This window comes from Cryptomeria japonica, chromosome 4, assembly GCF_030272615.1.
Source record: "Cryptomeria japonica chromosome 4, Sugi_1.0, whole genome shotgun sequence".
Taxonomy (NCBI): Eukaryota; Viridiplantae; Streptophyta; class Pinopsida; order Cupressales; family Cupressaceae; genus Cryptomeria; species Cryptomeria japonica.
In genome coordinates this window covers 158783244-158810389 of record NC_081408.1, presented here as the reverse complement: position 1 = coordinate 158810389, position 27146 = coordinate 158783244, and the positions used below count along the sequence as shown (strand labels likewise).

Here is a 27146-nt window from a genome sequence, read left to right as displayed (position 1 = left end):
GATAGAGATAGAAATAGATATAAGTTATGAGATAAAAGGATCGATAGATCAAGATATAGAAGATATAAGGGAGGAGAGGGAGAGGGAGTTATATACATTGCAGAGATATAGAGAGATATAGGGGGTGATGTATAAAGAGAGGGAGGAATTGGAGAGATAGATAAAGATATAAAAAATGATATACAAAGATGTTTGTGAAAGATTTGAAGTGAGCTAGTAAAAAAAGGGAATGGAAGTTAGAGGTAGAGGGGGCAAGAGTGAGAGATAAATGAGGTGATATTATACTAAGAAATACTTTAATCTAATATATTCAAACTATACTCATTTATAAAAAGAAAAAGTATTTAAGCAAGCATAATCTATTGAACTTAAATGATAATTTTAAAAAAATCTATATTAAAGATATATTATAATTTAACATAGAATAAGTTAAATACAAAGTTAGAATATATCATAATCTAAATAAATAACACATATTAAATCTATTAATTTAATTAATAACTAAATAAAAAAGTAAAAAGTAATTTTTAAACTAATGAGAACTAAATTTTAAGAAGACATATACTTAAAAATTGTAATTAATATATTACAAACAATATTAAGAGAGATATACACAATATTAGAAACAAAATAATATTAAAAAATAAATTATTATTTTTAGATGAAAATCATACTTTAAATAAAATATTAAAATAAAGATAAATTACATCGAAATTATTAGTTTAAAATAAAATAATATATTTTTAAAAAGTAAATAAAATAAGAAATAAATTTGCAAATAACAACTGAATATGAAAACAAGTGCCACATAGTGGCTATTACTTGCCTTGTTTTTAGTATAGTTTCAATAATAATTACAATTTAATTTATTAACTGGAAAAAATTAAATTAAATTAATAAGGAAAAAGAATAAGTAAGTCTTGAAATGAAATGTCTTCTGAAAGCTATATTTTAAAAAAAAATTTAAAGAATAAGTGATATATTTTTATATTAATTTTTTTCTAAAATAGTAATATAATAATAATAATTTTATACTAATTTTAAAGTATTATAATAATAATAAAAATATGTGATATATTAAAAATAATTTAATATTAATAGAAATATAATATAAGATGGTATAATAATATTGTAATTTTAATTATTATAGTATTTTTTTATTATTATATTATCTTACATAATGTATTTTTGTTATTATTTTTAAATAATTTATAATTTAAATTTAAAAAAAAGTATTATAATTCTATTTAATATTTTTTTAAGGAATGCTTCAATTTTAATTTTTCGGATAGAGGAAAGCATAATATATAAATTAAAATAAAAGATTACATATGATAAAATGTTTTAGATCCATGTGATAAAATTAAAAATTATTTTATTCCTATATAAACAACCTTTTTATTTATTAAATATTTATCTTATTTTAGTTTTGAATTTTTAAAATTATTTAAGACTTTTATTATAGATGTTTCATTTGCTAAAGAGTTAGTTTAAGTAAATAATTATTTTTTTAAGAAAATAAAATAAAATAATTTTTAAGTGAGTAAAATAACTATAAATAATAGTAATTTTTGAGTAAACAATCTAAATAAATTAAAATTATTTTTCAAAAATTTTTAAGTAAAAAAATTAAATCGAAGTAAAGTAAAATATATCTATTCTATAATTAAATGAACTTTCAATGAATAAATAATTATTTGTTAACATGGACAAAGTTAGAATTTGGATTACATTTAGAATTAGGGCTAGACTAAAATTTGGATTACATTTAGAATTAGGGCTAGGTTTACAATTAGAGTTATGATAAACTTTAGAGTTAGGGTTAGAATGCCATATCAATCCAAAAACAAAATTTGATACCTTAGTTTTTAAAATTTTACAAATGAACCTTTGAATTCAAAATAACATTAGTTGATGTAGAATGAATGTCTCCTTTTTTCAAATGTGTATGTATTTTTGAATTTTTGTAACAAGCTAAATGTACAAATTTAAGTACGTATAAGATTAATTTAATTACTGAAAGCAAATAAAAGACTGTTGGATGAACTCAAGTTCTATAAAGTTAACAAATATTATGTTGCTTCCGAGAAATCTATTATGCTGCATCTGAGAAATCCGTGTATAATAGGGAAAAAAGTATTAGCTAATCACTTACAAGAGAAATATTTTTTTTTAATTATAAAGTTAACAAATATGCATGTATACTTTTAAATAAATTTAAAAATTTAAGGGTGGTGAATTGGCGAGTATTAGCGAATTGGCAAATTGTTAGATCAGCAAATTGGTGAATTGTTAGTTCAGTGAATTGGCGAATATCAACAGATCAGTGAATTGGCGAATATCAGTAGATCAGCAAATTTAACATCAGAAACTAGAGGGTCTAAAACTAGCAAAAATCAATAGATCAGCAAATTTAAATATCTAATTTAACATTGGAAACTAGATGGTCTAAAATCAGTAGATTAGCGAACTTATCAAAGGGAATCAGACCTTCAAAATCACAAAAAATAAGAAGGAGAAGGGTTGATCATAGATCAAAGCCCTTATCGCTTGTAAACAAGGGTCTTTAGGACATCCTTTTAGCGTCTCTAAGTGCAGTGAAAGAAGACCCAGAAGGTGAAGGGCATTACATTCAATAGAAGACATATCAGATTTTGTTTGTCACTTGGCTTCCATCTACTGCAAACACTACTAATGCTTCCGCACTCAACAACACTTCCAGACCTGATAAGCCTAGAATTTAAATCCCCAAGATCAACAAGTTGGCAATGGCAAACAGATAGAAGTTGCAGAGGAGGTGCAAGTTTTCTAGAGGAGTGCTCGCCATGCAATCACAGAGGTGCTAGGGAGATGAGGCGGTGGCAGATCCACCTCCTCCCAAAGATCCATTTGGCATGCATGCAGGACACACTACGCAGTGGGTTTTTCGTAGAGGAAAATGGGTTGTTGCCCTAGTTTTTCCTGTGTGCAATGGTAGGGGAATCACATCTGAATTTCCTTCCTCTGTGTATTTCAAAGGGTTTTTTTGACAAAATGGAAATTGAGGTAAAAATTTGAGAAATTGTCAGGAGAATGGCCAAAAGCGGTTTCATCATGCTAGGGCTTTTGACAATAAGGCTCGGCTTGGCCTATCGAGAGACTCTGCTAATTCACAGCCATTAAAAAAGAGCTCAGAAGGTCAAGATCCGAATGTTGTTTTGCCCTCACAGCCTGCTTCATCACCAGTTTTGTTAATTGATGCCTCGGATGTTACTTTAGGAAAGAAGGCACATGATCTTTGAGCTTTGGTAATTGTTATCCAAGTTTGGGGTGACTCTCTTCCTCTGTCTAATCTCCATTTTAAAATACATGCACATTGGTATGGCACTTTATATTTCCATGTTCTCTCTTCAAGTTTGTTCATTGTTATTTTTTATTCTACATCTGCTAGAGATAAGGCATTTTGTGTTCCATTTTTCTGGCTTGGAAAAAATCTGATCTTTGTAGAAACTTGGAAGCCCTTTCTTGCTTCCTCTAGGGTTGGTCCAAAACAGGTCCCCACCTGGTTTAAAATTCCTTTTTTGCCATCAGAATTTGTTGAATCTGATATTTTAACTAAGATTGGGGATTCTTTTGGCAAATTTTTGTTGTCTCATTCAGCATTTGAGGATGGGGTAGTGGTGGTAAAAATTTGTGTTTTAATTTCACCTAAACTTTCTCTGCCAAAGTTTTGTAATATTCAGTCTCCTTTTGGTCTTTTGTGTCAAAATTTGTTAAATGATTCTAGGAATTTTGGTTGTTCTTTGGTGACTATGGACTCTCCTTTGTTTTTTCACATGAAAACCATACAATTTGGCTCAGGTATTATTGATTCCTCTTTTGATAGGGATGCAAAGTTGTTTATTTTGAGTAAGAACCATTTAGATATATCTGCTACTAATTTACCTTCCCCTAAAAAGGCTACATTCATGCCTGAAGCTTCGGCAGAGGCTTCTCTACGTTCTATTCCTCCCTCGAGGACTGGGTGTGTGAAGGGTTCTTTTTTGAATAATTCTAATGTTGCTATTGATGCTTTACCTATGGGAAAGTCTTTTGCTAAGCTTGGGAAAGTTTTAGGGTCTGAGATACAATTTCTTGAAGGGCTGAATACCTCAAAACATCCTGTGGATGTTGATGTTGTCCCAGATGAGCATCTTATTGCTCAGGTGCAAGATATTGCTAATACAAATAAGGTCTCTCTCAATTCTGATCTTGCCAATAAAGTGATCTCTTCAATCTCAGTTGATTTGGGTACTCTAGAAAATGACTTGGCTTCTTTTCCCACTACAAATTCCTTTGATGTTCTTAATCTGGATAAAGTCGTACTGACATAGGATCCTAGGCCATCTTCGGCTCTCATTCTTTTGGATAAGGTAGAGGGTCGGGTGGCTTCGTCTCTAGAGAATAGATTTCATCTAGATACTTCTTTGGGCAATTTTGGTCTTCCTATATTACAAACCCCTCTTTCTCCCATATTGTCAACTCCTGGGAAAAGAGGTCGTAAACCCAAATCTTTTAAAACTAGTCTTGAAATTGATGTGGGAATTTAGTCAACTCTTCTTTCCTCTTTGGAAATTTCTAGAAAGAAGAGATCCAAAAAACACTTTAGTCCACCAATCACAAGAGGCTTGGCAACTAAGCGTAGTCTTCACAAGACCTTTTTGGCAAGTAAGGTTTCTCCGGTTTCTCTGAAAATCTCAAGGAGAGTAGATGCCTCCCCTCAGGGCCAATGAGGATTTTATCCTGGAATGTTAGGGGCTTAAATGCCCCTAACAAGCAACGCTTGATTAAGTCACAATTGGACTTAATGAAGTGTGATGTGTTCATGATTCAAGAAACTAAGTTAAATCTCTCTTTGGCTGATAGGTTATTCTCTTCCTGGAAAGCATGGAATTTTTGTGCTTCTTCCTCTTCAGGTGCTTCTGGGCATCTTGCGTTTCTTTGGAAAGATTCTAGTGTTCATTTCTCATTAATTGCTTCTGCATCCAACTGGATGCTTGGTTTGGTCAAAAGTAGGATATCTAACTTAAAATTTTGGTTCTTTAATGTTTATGGGCCATCTGGGGTTTTAGAAAAATGAAACCATTGGGAATTTTTGGCTTCCCTTGCTGCCCCGCTATGCAATGTTTTTTCTAATTTTTGGGGGGGATTTTAATGCAATTACTAGTTTGAATGAAAAGGTTGGGGGAATCATCCCTAACAAGCATTCTATGTTAGTTTTTGCTTCTTCATTCAGTCTTTAAATTTAGTTGATTGTAAACTCCTTAATGGAAAATTTACATGGACCAACATGCGTAGGGACTTTTGCCAAATTGCTGAGAGATTGGATTGTTTTCTAGTTTCAAAAAACTGGTTCAGTTCGGGACAAGACTTTGTTTCCTCAATTCTACCCTTTATTGGTTCTGATCATCTTCCTATTCAATTTACTATTTTTGAGGACAGGGCTCCTCGGAAGTTACCTTTTAAGTTTGAGCCAATGTGGTTTCAGGATCAATCTTTCCTACCTTCATTAAAGCAATAGTGGTGTTCTACTCCATTTTTTCCTAGATCCTGAATGTTTTAGCTTGTTAAGAAGATGGGTTTCTTAAAACATAAGATTAAGGTGTGGAATGTATCACATTTCAAGAATATTTTTTGGGGAAAAGGCTAGGATTTAGGAAGAAATTGAACAAATTAATAAGACCATTATAGCTTTAGGAATGTCCTCTCTTTTATATGATAGGTTGAAGTTGTTGAATTTTCAACTTTCTGAGACTTTAGCTAGGGAAGAATCTTATTGGAGGCAGAAGTCTAGAGATCTTTGGCTTTCCAATGGGGATAGAAATACTAAGTTTTTCCATTCCTCAACCAAGCTCAAGAGGCAGCGTAATCGAATTTCCTACATTATGGACTCTAATGGAAACAATTTGGTAGATGAGGACAAGATTGCTTCCAAAGCTGTTAGGTTCTTTAAGTCACTTCTTACAGTGGATCCAATTGTGTTAGATAATGAGATTGTGCAATCGATCCCCTCTTTAGTTTCTCAAGAAGATAATTAGAACCTTATGGCTCACTTTACTCTAGCTGAACTAAAAGAGATAGTCTTCTCCATGCATCCGAAGAAGGCTCCGGGTCTAGATGGGTTTACGACACTATTCTTTCAAAAGTGTTGGGAGTTTATAGCGAATGACGTATTTCTAACCTTGGAGGAATCTAGAAGAAATAGGTCTATTCTTAGAGAGCTTAATACTACTCTTATTGCTATCATTTCGAAGGTGGATACTCCTACTTTGTTCTCGGATTTTCATCCAATTGCCTTGTGCACTACTTTATATAAAATCTTTACTGAGGCAATTTCAGTTACGCTATCTAGGCTCCTCCCTTGGATTGTGTCCCTAGAACAGGGAGGATTTGTTCCTGGTCAGGAAACATCTGAAGGTGCAATTGTAGCTCACAAAGTTCTGCACTCCATTTCTCAACAAAAGGTTCCAGCTATGATACTTAAGCTAGACATGCTGAAGGCTTATGATCAGGTCAATTGGCAGGCTCTCAGGGTTGTTTTATATCATCTGGGCTTTTCGTGCTGCTGGGTAAAGTGGGTGTTTTCTTGTATATCTTCTGCTCATTTTTCAGTTTTGGTTAATGGTTCCCCATCAGGGTTTTCTTCTTCCTCTCAGGGACTTAGGCAAGGGGATCCTTTGTCTCCTTTTCTATTTATCCTTTTCATAGAAGCATTAAGTAGGGCCATCTCTACTGCTATAGCTTCTGGTTTATGGTTAGGTATTAGAATAGATGGTCTCCCTTCTCCGCAATCTCATTGCTTATTTGTGGATGATACGCTTCTGTTCAGGGTAGCCTCTCTAAGGGAGGCTCATGTTATTAAGAAAATTATCTATGATCATGCATCTTTTTCTAGACAAAGTGTTAATAATCATAAATCCAACATCCTTTTTGTGAATGTCTCCCCTCTAGTTAAAAATAGACTCGTCTGCTTTTGGAGTTTCCAAGTTGGGACCCTTCCATGTGTATACATGGGCATTCCTTTTTTTCTAGGGTCGGATAAGACTTCCTTTTGGAACAAAATTGTTGATTCAATATCCTCCCGAATCTCTTCCTGGAATCATAAGTGGCTGATGACGGCTGGTAAAATTCTTTTAATTAAGTCAGTTTTGAATGCCATCCCCACATATTTCATGTCCATTTTGTAGGCTCCCCCCCAAGTTATTAAGAACATTAGGGTCTCCCTTAGGACCTTTCTTTGGAATGATAACCTGGGTGATAAGCCGAGGATTCCTCTCTTGGCTTGGGACAAAATTTGTCATCCCAAAGAGCTGGGGGTGCGGGCATTCATAATTTAGCTGCTCAGAATAAGGCTTTGGGGGAAAAATTGGTTTGGAATTTATATGCTAACCCTCATAGTAAATGGGCTGCCATCATGTTTGCTAAGTATTTAAGGGGTGATTACAAAGAAAGGATTTTTACTGCTTCATCTCTTCCAAAAGGTTCAGCTTTTTGGAATTTTTTGGTTTCATGTAGGATGGTTATTTTACCACATCTATCCTGGGTTGTCAATAATGGGAAGAAATTCTGGTTTTGGGCTGAATTCTGGAATGGGCACTCTGCCCTTTCAGCTATCTAAGACTGGTCCCCTTTTTCTGGTATTCTATTAGAATTTTGGGGGCCTTTTGTTGCCAATTATTTTGACATTGTCTCCTCTGGTCCTTGTGTGATTGCAAAATGGAAGATTATCCCTCCCTTGTCAATTGATATTAATCTTATTCTTGCTTTTGTGGAATAACTTCACAAAAGACCCCTTGTTTTCCAAAATAAAGAGGACTCCTTGGTTTGGATTAAGAGTGCTGCTAGTTCTTATTCAATTAAAGAAGGTTATAATTCTTTAGTTCAAACTTCTCCATCCCCTTGCTGGCCTACTAAGCATTTTTGGCACCCGGCTTGTCTTCCTAAAGCAGGGTCATTTGCTTGGTTGGCAGTCCAAGATAAGGTTCTCACTGGAATACACTTGGATAGACTTGGGATTATGGTTGTATTTCCTTGTGTCTTTTGTGGTCATTGTATGGAATCCATGGATCATCTTTTCTTATTTTGTCCATTTTCTTCTGAGTGTTGGTATTGGTTATTTGGCATGCTTGGCTGGTCTTCTGTGATAGGTCCCAGTCTTCTTTCACATTTCATGGCCTGGCCCTTGTTGTTTTCCTCATCATTTTATTCATCCCTTTGGGTTGTGGCCCCATCACTAGTAATTTGGAATTTTTGGCTTGAAATAAATTTAAGAATTTTTAATCATAAAAATGCCACTTTCTCTGAAGTAATTGGTAAAATTCAAACCTCCATCAGTGAGGTGGTTCTTTTGTTCATTCATAAAAACTTAGATCATCTCATTTCTTTCTCTCATTGGGATAATTAGGTTACTTGGAAATGGTCCACACTTCATCTAATGCCTTCCCATGGGGCTGTATCAGGAGGTCTATCTTCTTTGATTAAACTAACATTGGCCTGATGGAATCCTCCTCCATTCCCTTCATTCAAACTTCAATTTGATGGAGCCTCAAAGGGGAATTTGGGAAAGTCTGGTATTGGAGTAGTTATTTTTTATCATTCTTCAAAAGTCATCAAATCTGTGGGTAAACAAATTGGACATGGTACCAATAACACGACTGAGTTTCAATCTTTATCCTTTGGGCTTGATATCGCTCTTTCATTAAACATTAAAGACATTGTTATTGAAGGCGATTCCATGGTCGTGTTTCAAGTGGTTGTAGCCAAGAAATGTCTATCTTGGCATCTTCAATATTTCTTAGATCACATTCTTCAGTAGTTAAAATGCTTTTCCACTTTTTCTATTTCGCATTTTTTTAGGGAGATCAACGTCATTGCGTATTTTTTAGCAAATAAGGCTATTGTGGAGGGTGTCAATTTCCTGGAGGTCTCTCCCTCGGACATTCCTGCGTCTTGCATGAATATGCTTTCTTTATAGGTGGTCCTCCTTCTTGAAATCATACTTCACTATCTATGCTTCATTAGTATACATAGTAAAGATGTTGGCCTTCATGACAATTTTGAGATGCCTAATGTATTTGTACCTTCTCATGTCTCCTTGCTTTATGTGATGGTTACTTCCCTATATGGCTATAGGGGGGATGTTGTCCTACCTTATGGCAACATTCCTATTGTAGTCATATTTGGTAGTTCCTTCACACAAAGTCTGGAGGTAGGAGGGGTACCTTTGGTTTGGATGGTGGATTTTTCTTTGGTTTGGAGGGGTATCTTTTGGTTTGGTTTGGTTATCTTGGTTGGCTGGCTATTTTGAATTTTTTTTATAAGTTTGGGATCTCTTTGGCTTATGGAAACCATTACATATTAATTAGTACTTGTATGACATGGGTACTTGCATAATATCTATTTGATCCTCTATTTTTGGTAATCATTTTTTATTGCGATTGGTTGTTGGTTGCCTTCCTATCGGGCTTTCGTACCTTAAGCACTTTTTTTTTGCTATTCGCTTCATTTGGTATCATGATCTATTGGTGATTCAGGTAGTTGTTCTAATGATTGGGGATATTATGCTATTCACTAGCTTTATCATTGTGTGATCATCCTCATATTAGCAGGTTTCTTTCATGATGTGATAATTATGACATGGTGATCCTGTTTTCAATTATATTCATTATTGGTGGGGACTTATGGCTATCATTCGATCTTTGTCTTTCTTTTCACTCTAACATCATGTTCTATTTTCTATGGAGAATTCTTGCCAAATTCGGTGGATGGTGGCTTTTTTGAGGAATTGGAATGAGTAGTTAATGTGGATCTCTTATTCTTGGTTCTCTCATGGCTTTGAGTTTTGTTTTCTTTAGAGCTTTGGATTCTTGTGGTGTTTAGATAGGCTAGATTTTGGGGTGATGGCTCTTTTTTTTGGTGGACATTCTTGACTTCATCTTCAGATGCTTCCTGTTAGATTGATTCTTACAACTTCCTTTATATCTAATGCCAATGGCAATGCATTGCAATGTATCTGGGAGGTTTTGGTATGCCTATGGGCTTTTTGTAATGGGTAGATAGGCTTATGTTTTCTTAAGCAATACTTAAGGGTTTTCTTACAGGTTCTTTCCCTACAATGCTCTCTGAACCAGACACATGTAAATATATATAAAGTCATCCACTTTAATAAAAAAAAATAAAAATTAAAAGAAAGAAAAATATTTGTTTATGATTGGTCAAAATAATTTTTTTTAATAACTATTTAAGCATAACAAAAAAAAAATTCATTACAAACAAATGTACTATTAATATTAAAACAAATGCACTATTAAACTATTAACTAACTATAAATTAACACTTTAGATCATAAATCTAATAATTTATTATAAAACTTGAAAAACCGATGAACAATTTTTAATATCTGAAAAAATAAATAAAAAAATATTACAATTATAAAATAATATTTATATTTAAAAAATAAATCTAAAAACTAATTCCTTTAAAAATTTACAAATAGCTAAAGAAAACAAAAAAGTGAATTTAACTAAACTATATTAGTTAAATAATACAAAGGTAAATTAACTTTTCAAATTTCATACATTTAAATTAAAGAAATTCACTAAAATAAAAGTCATTTAGAAATTAATAGATATAAAAAAAAAATGAAGAAAAAAAAATTCTAGAATTTTCAAAATACTTACAAAAATAATACAGCAAAATAATAATAATAATAAATAATCAAATAAAATAAATAAAATTTTTTATAATATGAGAATTACTTTAATTTTAAAAAAAATAAAATTCCAACCTCTTCAAAACTAAATTTGATCAATTAAAGAGTAAAAGGATAAATTAACTTTTTAAAATTTATACATTTAAATTAAGTGAATATATAGAAAATTACAATGTAAAAAATAATACAATCAAAAAGTAATAATAAATAATAAAATAAAAATCTCTTCAAATTGAAAATAATTTTAAAAAATTGAAAATAAATTCTAACATCTTTATAGCTAAATTATATCAATTACATAATAAAAAACATAAATTAACTTTTCAAAATTCATACATATAAATTAACTAAATATATTAAAAAATATAATAAAAAAATAATGATACCAAAATATAATAATAAATAATCAAATAAAATAATATGATATTTTATCATAGCTCTCTTGATGTTCATGTTTCTTTTTATGCTAAAGCTTGTATATGCAATAATGTGATGTTACAGATTCAAGTACATGCTAATAAAGTGCCACTTGAAGTGACCCTCTTACAATTGCTTCTGGACCACTAGGGTAATGCCCCTTATACAATTTCTAGGATTTTGCTAGACCCTTCTTCCTTTAGTGACCATCCTTCTTCCTTGAGTGACCATTTTCTGGTCTGTGGTCATTGGCATGGTTGTAACTCTTCTACTGGTGGCTCTTGCACACCTTACTCTCAAGATCCTTGCCACCACTCTATGTTACCCCTAAAGCATTATTTCCATTAGTGTCAAAATAGAATTTTCATGAAAGTTTGACCCTTGGCTTAGTTATACATGAGATATATTATTAGTGACTAAGTCACTCGGTGATTAAAAAAAGGCAAAGCTTTTGAAGTCACTTTAAGTGACTAGGGAACATGACATCTTTTGGTCCCCACCAACAAGGTATCTATTGTAAGAAAAGTATTTTATATATTCCCATCAAAATACCTTGTGTTACATGAGGAACTCTTGAAAAGAACTTCTTTTTTTCTTTTGCATTTCATTTGCAGTTTGAGTTGTCATTGGTCTTCAAACCCTAGAGCTAGGGCACGACATTTTTTTCAATTGTGAAAGAATTTGATTTATACAGTGGTCTTGAATAAGGTAATGTTGAGCCTAGATAAGGTGAAGTTGAGCTCGAACAAGATGAAGTGAAGCTAAAGACAAGACTGAGGTGTTTACTGGAAGTCAAGGACATCATACCCCAAAGAGAAGAAAATATTTTCAGGTGTATCAAATCCCTATCTTTCTAGTCTTGCTATCTTTCAACAATTTATTTTGTTTGTTAATTGTTGTTAAGAGTAGTATGTCTTTGTTTGTATAAATATTAGTATGTGTTTGTGGATTTGTTTTGGAAAGTTCAAGGTATTTATTTTTTAAATTTTAAGGGTTTCAAAAAGATTTTTAAAGGACGAAAAGGGTTGATGTTCTAACTGTCTTTTGTGAAAAGCTTCATATTCTTTAGTATTTAAAAAAAAAAAAAAAGCCCTAGTCAAGGTTACAGGTATGGATTACATGGTTTTGAATGTATTCTTGCTTGGAACCCTAGTTAAGGGTTTGTGAAATTCTTTAAGTTTCAATATTCTTTTCAGTGTCTTCTTCGGGTATGTTTGTCTTGAATTTTTTAAAACCCTAACCAAGGGTCTACCATGACATACTCCACGGGGTTTTTTTTGTGATTAGTTTATCTAGACGGGCAGTTATGCTTTGTTGTGTTTGTAGTGATTGAATTAATTTTCAGATTTGGTAAAATATGATAGTTATGTTTTTAATAACTATAATCTTTTCTTCAATCAAAAGAGAGATCAGTTTTGATACTATGGACATTTGCAAAAGCTAATTCTTATTATGTGAAATGAAGTTGAAAGAAGACATCCCTTGAGATTCTCTTTGTGATTTTTTGAAGGCATAGAATACCATTGTTATATCATCATCAGATTGTAAAGAATTTGTGACTAATGATATGTAAAAGCTTCTACAATACGATTCACTAGAATATATTATGTTGTCCTTTACATATGCACAATCTGCTTGTATATGTGAGTATTTGAGCTCTCTATATGATAGAACTATGTATATTTTTCATACACATTAATGTATTACATATGAGTTCAAAGAACTATTGTTTCTAAGTCTCAATGTTGTGAGACTAGAAAATGTAAAAGAAGTGAAACAGAGGCAAAAATTTGTATGTAATTTCAGTCAATTTGTTGAGAAACATTCATAAGCCAGTGAGGCATTTGAAAAAGTCTCTTAGTGAGATAGCATCATCAGTGAGACACATGAAATAGCCAATGAGGCATTTGTACTTTTGTATTGATAAGCCAATGAGGCCTTTTTCAAGTGGTTTTATTCCTCAAGAGGGTTTCCACTCAGGACACACTATTTTTCATTTTCTTTATGTGTGTTGTATTTATTTCTGCTATCAATTCTGAGTGCACTTTATAGCTTCTAATAAGTCAATATTTAAAGAGTAGCTAAAAATGTTGAAATTGATCATAAGCACTGATTCACCCCCCCTTTGAGTTCTTATAGTACTCAAATAATTGGTATCAGTGTCAAACCCTTGTTGTCTTGCATTGTGCAGAGGGGTTTCTAGGTAGGAGTACTTCAATGGTGAATCAAGAAGGTTTGTCCATTAGTAGGGCACCTTTGTTTGATGGTTCTAGTTATGCTTTTTGGAAATTTATAATGCAAAAGCATATAACCTCTCTAGCTATGATGTTTGGGTTGCAGTTAAAACTACATATATCTCTTCCACTTCCCCCTCAAACCTTATGAATGTGATGCAAAGGCTTTAAATACTATTTGATGTGGTCTGTCAAATGATGTTTTGGTCAAAATCATGAACTCCAAGAATGCAAAATCCATTTGGGATAAAATCTCCAGCATATATGAGGGTGATGATAAAGTTAAAGAGGGAAAAATTCAAACCTATAGGGATAGATTTGAAAGCCTTAAAATGACTAAAGAAGAGAAAATAGCTAATTTCTTTCTTAGAATCTCAGAAGTTGTCAACTCAATTCAAGGTGTTGGTGAAACATCAGAAAAAAAGGTAGTTGTGAAAAAGGTACTGAGGTCTTTGACACCTAAATATAATTTAAAAGTCTTATCCTTATAAGAGAGAGACTTGAATAGACTTGCTATTGATGAGATGCATGGTATTTTAATTGCCTATGAAATGATAATTTGTGAAGATGTTCCAACAAATAAAGAAACTGCTTTCAAAACTCAAAAGAGAGATAATGAATATGAGTCTGATAAACCTAATGATGAGGAGTCTATCTTTGTTAGTCATCTTAGAAGAGAATCATGTAGATATACAGGGAAATCCCCCTTTAAGTGCTTCAACTATGGCAAAATCGACCACTATTTTGCACAATGTCCAAATAAAGAAGCTACAAGTGATGATGACAATGGCAGAAGGCAAGGAAAGAAAAAAACTTATTTAGAATAAAAGGAAAACATCCTTGAAAAAGAAGAAGAGCTTTTATGTTGACATAATAGATAGTTGTTCAAGTGAGTCTCTTGAAGGATTTGAAAGTTTGTTTATGGCTATTATTGATGCTCAAGAAGAGATCATTTTAGAACATTCCTAAATCTAAAATTGACCTTGAGGGAGAGCTTAAATGTGCTCTCAAAGAAATTTAGAAACTTAGAATAGAATCTGTATCTATAAAGGATCAAAATCACAATGATACCAAATTCATATTTGATCTTACTCTCTAGTTATAAGAAAGGAAAAAGATTCTTGAAGTCCCTCAAGGAAGACTGATCAATAAAGAGAAAGAATGTCACTTCGTAGAAGAAAATATTATTGTTCTTCAAGGAAAACTTAAACTATATGAGAGCAGTGATAAATCATCTACTCTGATGAGTAGTCCCAATGATTACAAGGGTAAAGGCATTGAAACGTTCATTGATGGTGAGTCCTCAAATCATGCTACTGGTAGCAAGTTCACTAACAGAACAAGTAAGTTTTCTAGATATTGCTTTCATTTCTTTGGTTATTTTTTTAATTACCAACAATTTGGGAAAAAAGAAAATACATGCTGAGTTATGTCTATAAAAAAATCTAGTTTTGCTAATGACAATTTATACAAATTCCTGAGTAATATCAGATGTTATCATTGTAAAAACCTAGGACACATAGCTGCTATCTATAAATCAAATTCTATAAAACAATTCAGTAAATCTGATCAACATATCAGATCCAAGTTGATTTGGAAACCTAAGAAAAAGGTAGAAGCCTTAATTGTTCAAATTGCCTTGCATTATGTCAAAAAGAATCTTTGGGTTGTGGACAGTGGTTGTTCACACCACATGAGAAGATATAAAAGTGAATTTATTGACCTTGAAACCTACTCAGGAGGATTTGTTAGATTTGGAAATGATCATTGTATTCCCATTGTAGGCAAAGGTACTATTCTCCTAGATAATGATACACTGGTGCATGATGTCTATTATCTAGAAGGTATTGCTCATAACCTACTTAGTGTGAGTTAAATTTGTGGTAATGGCTTTGATGTTACCTTTAATGTGCTTGGATGTGAAATAAAAAAGAAATCTGGAAAATCAGTAGCAATAGGGTTCAAAACTAATGGAAAATTTTATAATCTCCATGAAAATTCCAGCAGTAAAGATCCTAGTGTATGTTTCATGAGTCAAGTTGATGAAGTTAGACTCTAGAATAGAAGGCTAGGACACATTAACTATGATAATCTGGTGAAAATCAACAAAAAATAAGAATGTCAGAAAGTAACCAATCCTTTCAAAACCAGATAATGTTGTATGTAAAGAGTGCCAAGAAGGAAATAAATCAAGAATTAGCCACAAACCTAATAAGTATTTATCTACCAAACCATTGCAAATGCACACTGATTTGTGTGGTCCTACAAGGAAAAAATCTCTAAACTATGAGAAGTATTTTATGCTTTTCATTGATGACTACACAAGGATGACTTGGGTGACCTTTCTGAAACTAAAGCATAAGCTTTTAGTAGGTTTAAATTTTTAAAAGAAAATGGTAGAAAATGAATTTGATTTAACAATAAAATGCCTAAGTTCTAACAAAGGGGGAGAATATACTTCACAAGAATTTATTGACTATTGTGAAGAACATGGTATCAATTTAGACAATATTCAGCCTCAAGAACATCACAACAAAATGGTATTGTTGAACAAAAAAAATAGAACAATAAAAGAAATGCAAGAACAATGTTAGAAGATGCAGGTCTCTCAAATACCTACTAGAAAGAAGCAGTTCATATTTATTTCTATATCTTAAATAGAGTTCAACTAAGAGTGAAGAAAAAATACACTCCTTATGAACTTTGGTATGGAACTTCAGCGAATGTTGGTTATTTTAAAATTTTTGGTAGTAAATACTAATTAAGAGAGATGGTTACAGTATTAGCAATTTTAAATCATGTTGTTATGAGGGAATAGTCTTAGGTTATTCCACTCATAGTAAAGCCTACAAATTCTATACCAAAAGACTGAAAAGAGTAATTGAAAGCTCTAATGTTAAAGTTGATGAGGCTTTCAACACTAATGAAAAGAAACTTGATAATATTACTGTTACAATACCAGAATATAAATAGAAAACTGAAAATGAAAAGTATCAGGGAAATTATCCTAGATCAAATGAGGAAAATGAACCAAATGTGTCAAATAAACTTATGCCATCTACACCAATCAGATCCACAAAGTTATTGCAAAAGATTCATCCCCAAGAATAGATAATAGATAATACAACCACTGAAATTCTAACCAAAAGAAAAGATGCAAATTCTAATAATCGGGTTTATTTGTGTTTATTATCTCAGCTTGAGCCCAAAACCTTTGCAGAAGACAATAAACATATTTTTTGGATCAAGGCTATGCATGAAAAACTTGATCAAATAGAAAAGAACAAGACTTGGGAGCTTGTTCCTAAGCCCTCAAGTAAAAATGTAATTGGAGCTAAGTGGGTTTTTAGAAATAAACTAGATGATAAGGGAAATGGTGTCAAAAATAAAGCTATCCTTGTATGCAAAGGGTATTCCCAAATTGAAGGAATAGATTATGATGAAACTTCTGCACTAGTAGCACAACTTGAAGCCATTACAATTTTTTCTAGCTTTTTCTATGTATAAAAACTTTAAAGTTTTCTAGATGGAGGTAAAAACTTCTTTTCTAAATGGTGACCTTACCTTAAGAAAGAGGTTTAGATGGAACAACTTGAAGGGTTTGTGTGTGCAGGCAAGGAAGATCATGTGTTCAGACTAAGGAAATCCTTGTATGGCTTAAAAAAGGCTCCAAGATCCTGGTATGCTAAGTTAGACAAGCATTTTCAAGAATAGGGTTTCATAAGAGATGTTGTATACAAAAAATTATACTTCAAACAAAAAGGTGATAAGTTGTTGTTGTCTATGTAGATGATATCATATTTGGCAATGATAATACTGATTTTTTCTCAAAATTTTCAAAAAATTATGAAATCTAAATTTGAAATGTCAATGATAGGTGAACTTTCATTTTTTCTTGGCTGACAAGTCAATCAATTAGAAAAAGGGATATTTATATCTCAATCTAAGTATGCCAAGGAAATGCTAGAATTTTTTTAAATGATTGGGTGTAAACCTATTGGTACACCTATGGAAATAAGTTGCAAATTTCAACAAGAAGTTGATCAACCAGATGTGGATCACACAATGCACAAATCCATTAATGGCAGTCTATTATATTTGACTGCTACACAACCTAACATTATGCACTCAATCTATTTGGTTTCAAGATTTTAATCAACACCTAAAACATCTCATTTGAATGTTGTAAAAATAATTATGAAATACATTTCTGGTAAACTTGATTTTGGCCTATGGTATCGAAGACATAATGACTTTACTTTGACTACATATACTGATGCAGATTGGGCAGGATACCTAGATGACAAGAAAAGCACTTCAGGTGGTACCTTTTTCTTGGGAGATAGACTGATAGCTTGGCACAGTAAGAAACAAAATTTTGTATCCTTATCCATTGCTAAAGAAGAATATGTTGCAGCTGCTACTTGCTGCATATAGGTGTTATGGATGCTTCAAACCTTGCAAGACATTAATATTGATGTTCCTAAACTAGTGCATAACCTCTATGATAACATGAGTGCTATCAATATCTCCAAGAACCTTGTTCAACACTCTTGAACTAAGCACATTGATATCAATTATCATTTTCTTCATGAAAAGGCCTTGAATAATGGCGTGGTGTTAGATTATGTGTCTCCCAACAATCAAGTAGCTGATATCTTTACCAAGGCCTTACCAAAAGAAGTTTTATAATTGTTGAGGGACAAGCTTGGTGTTTTCCCTCTTAGTTCTATTTAGTAATTTACTCCCATTCATGGAGAAAGGGGAAGCATTTGTTTCACATCTCTTACCCCCATGGCATTTTGTGGCATTAATAGTGCTCTAAATTAAATGTATGATGCATTTGTATATCATATCTATATGCATCATGTGTTTGCCTTCAAACCTTGATTGGTTTCATCTTATCTCCTTTTTCATTACTATCAAAAGGGGGAGATTTGGCAATTCTCTATAATTTTTAGTGATTTTTGTTCACAGTTCAGTTCAGGTTTTCGTTTGGTTCAGATTTCTTGTTTAGATTTTAGTGATGCTTATCAGTGATTGGTCGGTTTTTGTGTATGATTGGTTTCACAGTAAGTGACTTTTTTGGTCATATCTTATAGTTGACTATTTTGTTTATAGTATTTCATGGTTATATTACAGTGCTATCTTGTGATGATATACATTTCTAATGACTGTTTTGGTCATATCTTGCAGTTGACTATGTTGTTGATAATATTTCATGGTTATATTATAGTGCTGTCTTGTTATGATATACATTTCTAATATCGTTCTTGTATCATGCCATCTGCTAGGGAAACATATGCATGTTTCAGTGTTCTAATGATTCTCTGATTTGTGCACTGATATGGGAATTCACACAAGGATTGTGTATTCAGTTTCAGTAGTGACATTCATGTATACTGTGATGATTTTGGTCAAACTTGTTAGATTTTACAATAATGTCAGAGGGGGGATTTGTTACCCCTAAGGCATTTTTGGCATTACTGTCAAAAATGTATTTTCAGGAATCTTTGACCCTTGGCATAGTTATACATGAGATATATTATTAGTCACTAAGTCACTTGGTGATTAAAAAAAGGCAAAGGTTTTGAAGTCACTTTAAGTGACTAGGGAACATGAAATCTTTTGGTCCCCACCAACAAGGAATTTGTTGTAAGAAAAGTATTTTATACATTCCCATCAAAATACGTTGTGTTATGTGGCAGTTGGTTGAGGATCTCTCAAAATGAACTTCATTTTTTCTTTTGCATTTCATTTGCACTCTGAGTTGTCATTGGTCTTCAAAACCTAGAGCTAGGGCACAACTTTGTTTTGATTGTGAAAGCATTTCATTTTTACATCGGTCTTGAATAAGGTGGTGTTGAGCCTAGATAAGGTGAAGTTGAGCTCGAACAAGGTGAAGTGGAGAAGAAGATGAGACTGAGGTGGTTACTGGAAGTCAAGGATAGGATAATCAAAAGAGAAGAAAATATTTTCAGGTGTACCAAATCCCTATCTTTCTGGTCTTGCTATCTTTCCACAATTTGTTTTGTTTGTTAACTATTGTTAAGAGTCATATGTCTTTGTTTGTACAAAGATTAATATGCGTTTATGTATTTGTTTTGGAAAGTTCAAGGGATTTTGTTTTGAAAATTTTAAGGGTTTCAAAAAGACTTTTAATTGATGAAAAGGGTTGATGTTCTAACTATCTTTTAATGAAAATTTCCATGTTCTTTAGTTTTTTTTAAAAAAACCCTAGTGGAAGTTACGGGTATGGATTATACGGTTGCAAATGTATTCTTGCTTGGAACCCTAGTTAAGCGTCTGTGAAATGCTTAATTTCAATATTGTTTTTAGTGTCTTCTTTGGGTATGTTTGTCTTGAATTTTTCTAAACCCTAACCAAGGGTCTTCCACGACATACTGCATGGGTTTTTTTTTTATTATTTTATATACATGGGGAGTTATATGCTCTATTATTTTTGCAGTGACCGAATTATTTTTTCAAATTTGGTAAAAGATGACAGTTATGTTTTGAATAACTGTAATCTTTTCTTCAAACAAAAGAGAGATCATTTTTGATACTGTGGAGATTTTCAGAAGCTAAGGCTTATTACGTGAAATGTAGTTGAAAGAAGACATCCATTGAGATTCTCTTTGTGATTTTTTGAATGCTTATAATACCACTGTTATATATGATCAGATTGTAAATATTTTGTGAGTAATGATATGTAAAAGTTTCTACAATAAGATTCATTGTAATATATTTTGTTGTACTTCACATATGCACAATCCGATTGTATATGTGAGCATGTGAGCTCTCTATATGATGGAACTGTGTATATTTTTTATACACATTAATGCATTACATATGAATTGAAAGAACTATTGATTCTAAGTCTCAATGTTATGAGACTAGAAAATGTAGAACAAGTGAAACAAAGGCAAAAATCTGTATGTAATTCTAGTCAATTTGTTGAGAAACATTGTTTAGCCAGTGAGGCATTCAAAAAAGTCTATTGAACTGAGATATCATCATCAGTGAGACACATGCAATAGCCATTGAGTCATTTGTAAAAGTTTATTATTAAGCTAGTGAGGCATTTTTTGACTGGTCTTATTCTCGAGGAGGGTTTCCACTCCACGGGGGCTTCACTGGTTATGCAATATTATATCAGGTGCATTCATATTGGGGGGTTTAATATCCCAAGAATGAGGGTGCAATATATTGCCTATCGGTGAAAATAGGGGGGGATTTTAAGTTCAACAATGAAAAAATACAATATTTGGTGAAAACAGGGTGGCTTTTAATTCAGACTATGTATTGGGAGAGGGTGACAAAAAAGGATTTTAGGGCAATGTTTTTTGAAAATAGGGGGAATCTTTAGTATGCCATGAACGCACATGCTATAACCTAGGGTCACTAAGTGAAGCCCCCGTGTTCCACTTTGGACATAGTCTGTGTCATTTTCTTTATGTGTGTTGTACTTACTTTTACTATCAATTATGAGTGCACTTTACTGCTTCTAATAAGTCAATCTTTAAAGAGCAACTAATTTTTTTTGAAATTGATCATAAGCACTGATTCACCCCCCCTTCTCATTTCTTATAGTACTCCAACACTCTGGTGGAGAGAGAGACTTTCTGTACCACTCTCTACCTCTCCACCCTGGGGGGCCTCTACCTTCAGGTGGCTTACAAGTAGTGGTGCTTCTTTGGCTCTTGGTAGTTCTGGTTGGCCCAATTCTTCTAAAGGGTTTCCCTAGTTTTCTCTCACAATTTCTCCAGCAAGAGAAGATAAAGATGAGAAAGATGAGGTTGCAAAGGATAGGTGATCTCCTTGTGACCCCCCTGACCCCACTAATGTATGAGGTTAAAAAGATGATATGGATTCACCTCCTCCATCTATAGCTACTCCTTTAGCTGCTTAGGATTTTTCTTGATGTCTCTAGATCTTTGGCCTAGGCCTATGTTTTTTGGCTATTTCTAAGTATGTTTGTGTGACTCTTAGGGAGTTACTTTTTCCTCCCACTTTTTTTTTCGTGAATAGTGTAATCTTTTACTTATTTAATGGATATGCATATTCATCAAAAAAATAACTCTAAATTAACTAAATATAAAGAATACTGCAATGGCAAAAATATTACGATTTAAAAATAATAGTAAATAATAAAATAAATCGTCTATAAAATGAAAATAATCCTCAAAAATCTAAATCTAAATTCCAACTTTTATACTACATCTATTTACTTTTATTTTAATAATTTCAACCATCATTTAATATGCATTTTACTTAAGTATATTGAAGTTGGGAAAAGTGACGTTGTTAATAAGGATTAGGAGGATGCTAACGAAAGTCCTTGAAGTTTTAATTTTTTTAATATTCTCTACTTTAATTTTTGTCATAATTTACAAAATATTAGAAAACTATCTTAATGTTTTCCTCATTTTTTAAATAAAAAAATTAAAAGAAAAAAATTATAAGTGAATAAAAAATAAAAAATTCTTTTTGACATAATTTTGAAAGTAAATTAATTGAGTGAGATGAAACATTAGTTTTGGCTATAAATAGGTAGGTGGGACTCACAATTTCTCATCTATTGACTCATTGTTACATGCAAACCATACGACTGCTAGTATTTATCATTATGGATTATGACTTTTTTAGACATGTTAAAGATCCAAAAAGAATTGCTTAAGTTAAAGTCACATGGGATCGATTTTAATTTACTGGGAATTTCCATGTATTATATAAATATTATACATTTCCCTCTGGAAAAAAATAATGTCTTGCCAGCATTGTTTATGGCTGCATATATGACCGTTTAAACCTAGGTTAGCTGGATGGAACGCAACACGAATGCAAGCAATTGGACAACCATATTTTTAAAACAGCCTTTCATTTTCATTTTCATTTTCATTCTGTAATAAATTTAAATAATTTTTTAGTAATAATTTTATATTTTTTTTTGGGGAATAATTTGTAGAAAGTTACTTTAAATTTGGGCTTGTGCTCCTCTCCACAGAAAACCATTTTTTTTCATTGTTTGTGGTAAGCTAAAGCCACATGGGCTCAATTTTTTTTTTTCAATGATTGTGGTTAGTTAGAGTCACATGAGATCGAGTTTAATTTATTAGGAATTGCTTTGTATAAATTTGATGAATAATATTCATACCTAAATTAACGTGGTCTCATGGTAAGTCAATATCTAAATTTAAAAAAAGGAAAATGTTTCCATAAATAAAGAGAAGTTATGGATTGATTTTATAAAATATATTGATCATCACCTAGTAACAGTTAATATTAATTAAGGTTTTTAATATTTTAAATTTAAATCATTCATAATATCATTTAATATTAGAATAAAAAATATAACATTATTTTTAAAATAATAATATGACTTCTTATTTTATAGTTTACTAGTTTAAGTTGAATGATTAATAATTTAATGTCTTTTTAAAATCTATTTTAAATTTAACTTATTATTGTTTTGAAAGATCATCATATAGGTTATAATTGTAAAATTAATAAGAGTTGCAATTTTGGATCATAGCATTTATATATTTGAAATGAAATTGAAAACTATTATTCCTATTCTCATAATGAATACATACTATTTCTCTAAAAATAAAATCTAATAATTATAATCTCTCTATGTATGTATGTATGTATGTATGTATGTATGTATGCATGTATGTATGTATGTATGTATGTATGTATGTATGTATGTATGTATGTATCTATTTATTTATTTTTTAATAAGTAAATAGCTGCAGAGGGGCAACACCCCTGTATTAAACAAAAAGGAGAATAAAAGGCCTAATTTAATAAGAGCGGTAGGGGGAAAGAATAATGAAGAAAAACCCCTACCTTAGCTCTAGTCCTTAGAAAAGAAAAACCAACACTGAGGTTGGGTGAGTACAACTATATACCGACCTCTTAAGAATAAAGAGGTTATAAGACAAAAAATAGACAATCTAAAAAAGTAGAGAGACCGAGGACCGAGAGACAACCAGAGTCAAAGAGAATCTTCAAAAGCATCATCCACAAGTGCATTAGCCGCATCTAGGACAATGGGACATTCAATGCCACAATTCAAATGAGTTGTCGATTCTGCCTTCTCCTTAGGGAGCCAATAGTCATTTTGAAACCACTATTCACCCAACCCAAAACCCCAGACATTTTCATCCACCATATCACCATTCTCCAAGATCCCAAGGTCATTAGTCCCCACTAGATCTTCATCATAGAGAAATTTTTCCCTCCATTCCGATGTGAAACCGCTTTGTATACCATCCTCTTTTAGAAGGAAATCAATATTCTTGGAGATGACAAGCTAGGTTGCTTGGAGGGATTCGAAATCCAGGGAATTAACAATCACAAGCTTCTTCACCTCTGCTCCATTGCTAAGTGACATATAATAATTTTGGGGAAGTGGAATTCTAATATTTGCATAAATATTGTCCAAAAAAACATCTATTTTCCCCAACAGGTGGTGCTTGAATATCATCTGAGTTAGCAGTTTTTCTTTCTACTGACTAGTCCCCATATAGATTATCATTGCAAGAAAAAAGGCTGAAATATCAGCATTGGCTCTGTACCTGTGGTAAGCCATAAGAAATTCCTTTCCTAGAATCCTCTTTAGGCTATGGAGAATAAGACGATGTCGAGAGAATATGACCTCTTACAGTCGTCTATCCGTGATTTCACCCAGGAAAGCCATCTAGCGACAAGTAGCTTCAAGGAGGATTGGGGTCTCCATACTGAGATGCCAAGAAAGGAAAAAACATTATGGTGGAAAGAAAGGGTATTCCATTGTTAAATAGCAAGGATTCAATCTAGAGAATACGACACCCTACAAACACTACAAATCCATTAAAAACCCACGCGCATGAGCTCCTCTTATCCAGCTAACCGTCTGCTCCAAAGCTCCTCAACTTGGTGTCGACCAACTTTAAGCATCAAGTGATCATAAACAAATCTTGAAAGGATCCAGTCGTAACTAGATAATCATAAAGTACATTTGTATTTAATAGGACATGAGTAAAAAATTGGCACTAATCAATGGTGTCGGTAATGCATCACATCACGTTGATATGAAGAGACCTTAACAGGTTAACAGGGCAGACGGTCGATCATTCCACTGGAAACCAAAACCAAAAAGTGGAGAGGGGGAACTGCAGCTACCGGGGAGTAGAGCACCAGTTTGCTTCACAACCAGAAGAGGTAGGAGGAACCGAAGTGAGCACAACTATCAATAGACCCAACTGGAGCACGCCAAAATTCAAAGGACCCAACCAGAGAGTGAGGAGAGCATGTCAATCGACCCAACAAAAAATCATCATCAGTGGATATTCAGGAGGGGTCACTAATGACTAAAGCCAATTTCAAAAGTCTATCGGCTTCACCATTCCCTTCTCTGTAGATATGGCTAATCCAAAATTCATCAAAAGTAGCTAGCAGCGCCAGGATCGATTGAATCCACTGGTTAAGGTGCCAACTAGGGATGCTATTGCAATGGATCACATTAATGACATTTAGTGAATCAGCCTCCAAATGAATTTTCTGCACCCCTAGTTCCTTCCCTAGCTGAAGACCTCTTAATGTCACTCTGAATTCCACTTCATTATTAGTAGCCACTCCAATCTTTTCAGAGATTTCTTTTATACAAAGACCATCAGAGTCCCTCAGAATGCAACCAATACCAGTTTGGCCCGGATTTCCTGTAGAAGCACCATCAAAGTTTACCTTGCTCCACCCAACCTCTGGCGCTTCCCAAATCACCCCCACCCTTGGATTGGTCTAATCCACCAAAGTGCCAAGTCCGAAAATCAGAGGGATGAGTATGTTTGGATGAACCTTCTTAATCTTACCATCCCAGTCCATGACCAAATTTTTCTTAAGTGTTTTGGATTGGGCTGCCACATTCAGGAGCTCAGTTAGGTCGATCTCAATTTTCCCACAAAGAGATAGAAGGCTCATTTCTTTACCCTGGAAGATTCTATGATTCTTTTCTTTCTAAATTTTGCAAATTAGAAGTGATGGGAGGATGAGGAGCAAATCAGAAAAAAAATGCCTTTCCTACTAGGTTAGGCCATTGCCAAAACCGCTAATCCAACCCTACTAGGAAGGGGCCGAAGATTCTCAGTTTTCCCATGAAATGCCACCAACAGTGGCTGAAGAATTTGCAATGGAGAAGAAAATGATCTGCAGTCTCTTCCTGATCTAGACATAAAGAACATCTATTGGGACCATTGATACCCATTGAATGGAGCCTTTCTTGAGTTAAGATTTTTCTCTGGCAAGCCAACCAGGAAAAGGAACCCACTTTGGGAAGAAGGTGTTGGTGCCAAAAGAGATTAGCAGGCCAGTCTTTTTTGTCTATAGCCGCTTCTTTCAGTTTGTAGCCAAAGCATACCTTGTATTTTCTATCAAAGGAGCCACACCACCTAATAATATCCTTATCAAGGGAAGGGAAAATAATCCTTTTATTGAGAATGTCAGTAAATAAGTCCTTCTGAAGCTGATCCAAGTCCAACTAATCCAAGGAGCTCCATTTCCATACAACAATACCATTTTCTTGTATCGGATAACCATAATCATAGATATTGTGCCCCCAGAGGCGACAGACTTCTTCTATAACCGATTGTAGAGAGGGGTTGTGACATAGGGTAGCTTCACCAGACCAAGAATAAAACCAAAAGGAGGCATCCCTGCCATTCCTGACGTCCTAGGTAACCTGATCGCTTATGATTTCCTTGCTATCCACATTAAAATTCTAGATAGCTAAACCCCTGGGAGGGTTGTTGATAGTTAGAATCCTTTTGGGTTCTAGGGAGTCTAGATATTTATGTTTCAAAAGCCTTGCCCATTTTTGCTTCCTACTGTTACAAATTTCCCAAACTAGCTTAGCACCTATTGCTAGATTCATAATTGAGAGTTCGTGAATACCAGCACCACCTGCCCTTTTTGGTTGGCAGATCTTTTTCTAGGCTATCAGGGGAAATTTACCTTTGTCATCTGACCCATTCCAAAGGAAATTTCTCATTAGAGAAATCAATTCATCTTCAATTCCCATCGGTAGTCACCGGAAAGCCATGGAAAAAACTAGTAGCACTGAAAGGAATGACTTTATCATAGTGAGTTTCCCAGCAAAGGATAACCACTTGCCTTTCCAAGATTGAAGCTTAGATTTGTACTTATCAATAAGGTTCTTCCAATAGTGATATCTATTACTGCCAATGAAGAGAGGGGTTCCAAGAAACTTCCCTTGGAAATTAGCGACTCTGAGATTGAGAATCCTTGATAATACCGCTTGCAAGTTGAGCGGAGTGTTGACAAAAAACACTTCAGATTTGTGCCAGTTGATTTTCTGACCGGAAGCCAAATAGTAATCATCAAGGAAATTTTTTCTTGTTCTAGCTTCCCTCCTACAGGCTGAACCAAATAGAATGGTGTCATTAGCAAATTGAAGATGAGTCATTTTTTCAATTCCTATTGCCACATTAACTCCAACCCAATGACTATCTTGTTGGAGAGCTTTTATGGATCGACCTAAAGCTTCAGCCATTATGATAAACAAAAAAGGTGATAGTGGATCACCTTTTCTGATACCTCTTGTCAAAAGAAGAAACCGTGGGATGAGCCATTAACTAGAACAAAGAATTTGGGGGTAGAGAAACAACTCATGACCCAAGTGAGCCATTCCTTGCAGAAGCCCAATTTATTGAGAACATCAAATAAGAAATCCCTGTCCACCATATCATAAGCTTTCAGAATGTCCA

The 27146-nt window shown here is 33.3% G+C and overlaps 1 protein-coding gene across 1 annotated transcript; it reads right to left on the bottom strand.

Moving 5' to 3' along the window:
• Positions 1–24717: 24717 nt before the first annotated feature.
• LOC131874981 (uncharacterized) lies at positions 24718–26932 on the bottom strand. The gene is made up of 2 exons (XM_059218965.1): positions 26675–26932; positions 24718–25164 (listed from the first exon to the last, which is right to left on the bottom strand). Exons 1-2 carry the CDS (start codon positions 26930–26932, stop codon positions 24718–24720), a joined length of 705 nt encoding a protein of 234 aa, XP_059074948.1.
• Between the last annotated feature and the right edge of the window lie 214 nt (positions 26933–27146).

Coding starts and splice junctions, on each gene's coding strand:
- LOC131874981 (XM_059218965.1), bottom strand. CDS start 26,932: ATGGCTGAAGCTTTAGGTCGATCCATAAAAGCTCTCCAACAAGATAGT. Junction 25,165..26,674: donor CTCCGCTCAACTTGCAAGCG/GTATTATCAAGG, acceptor TTGGTGGATTAG/ACCAATCCAAGGGTGGGGGT.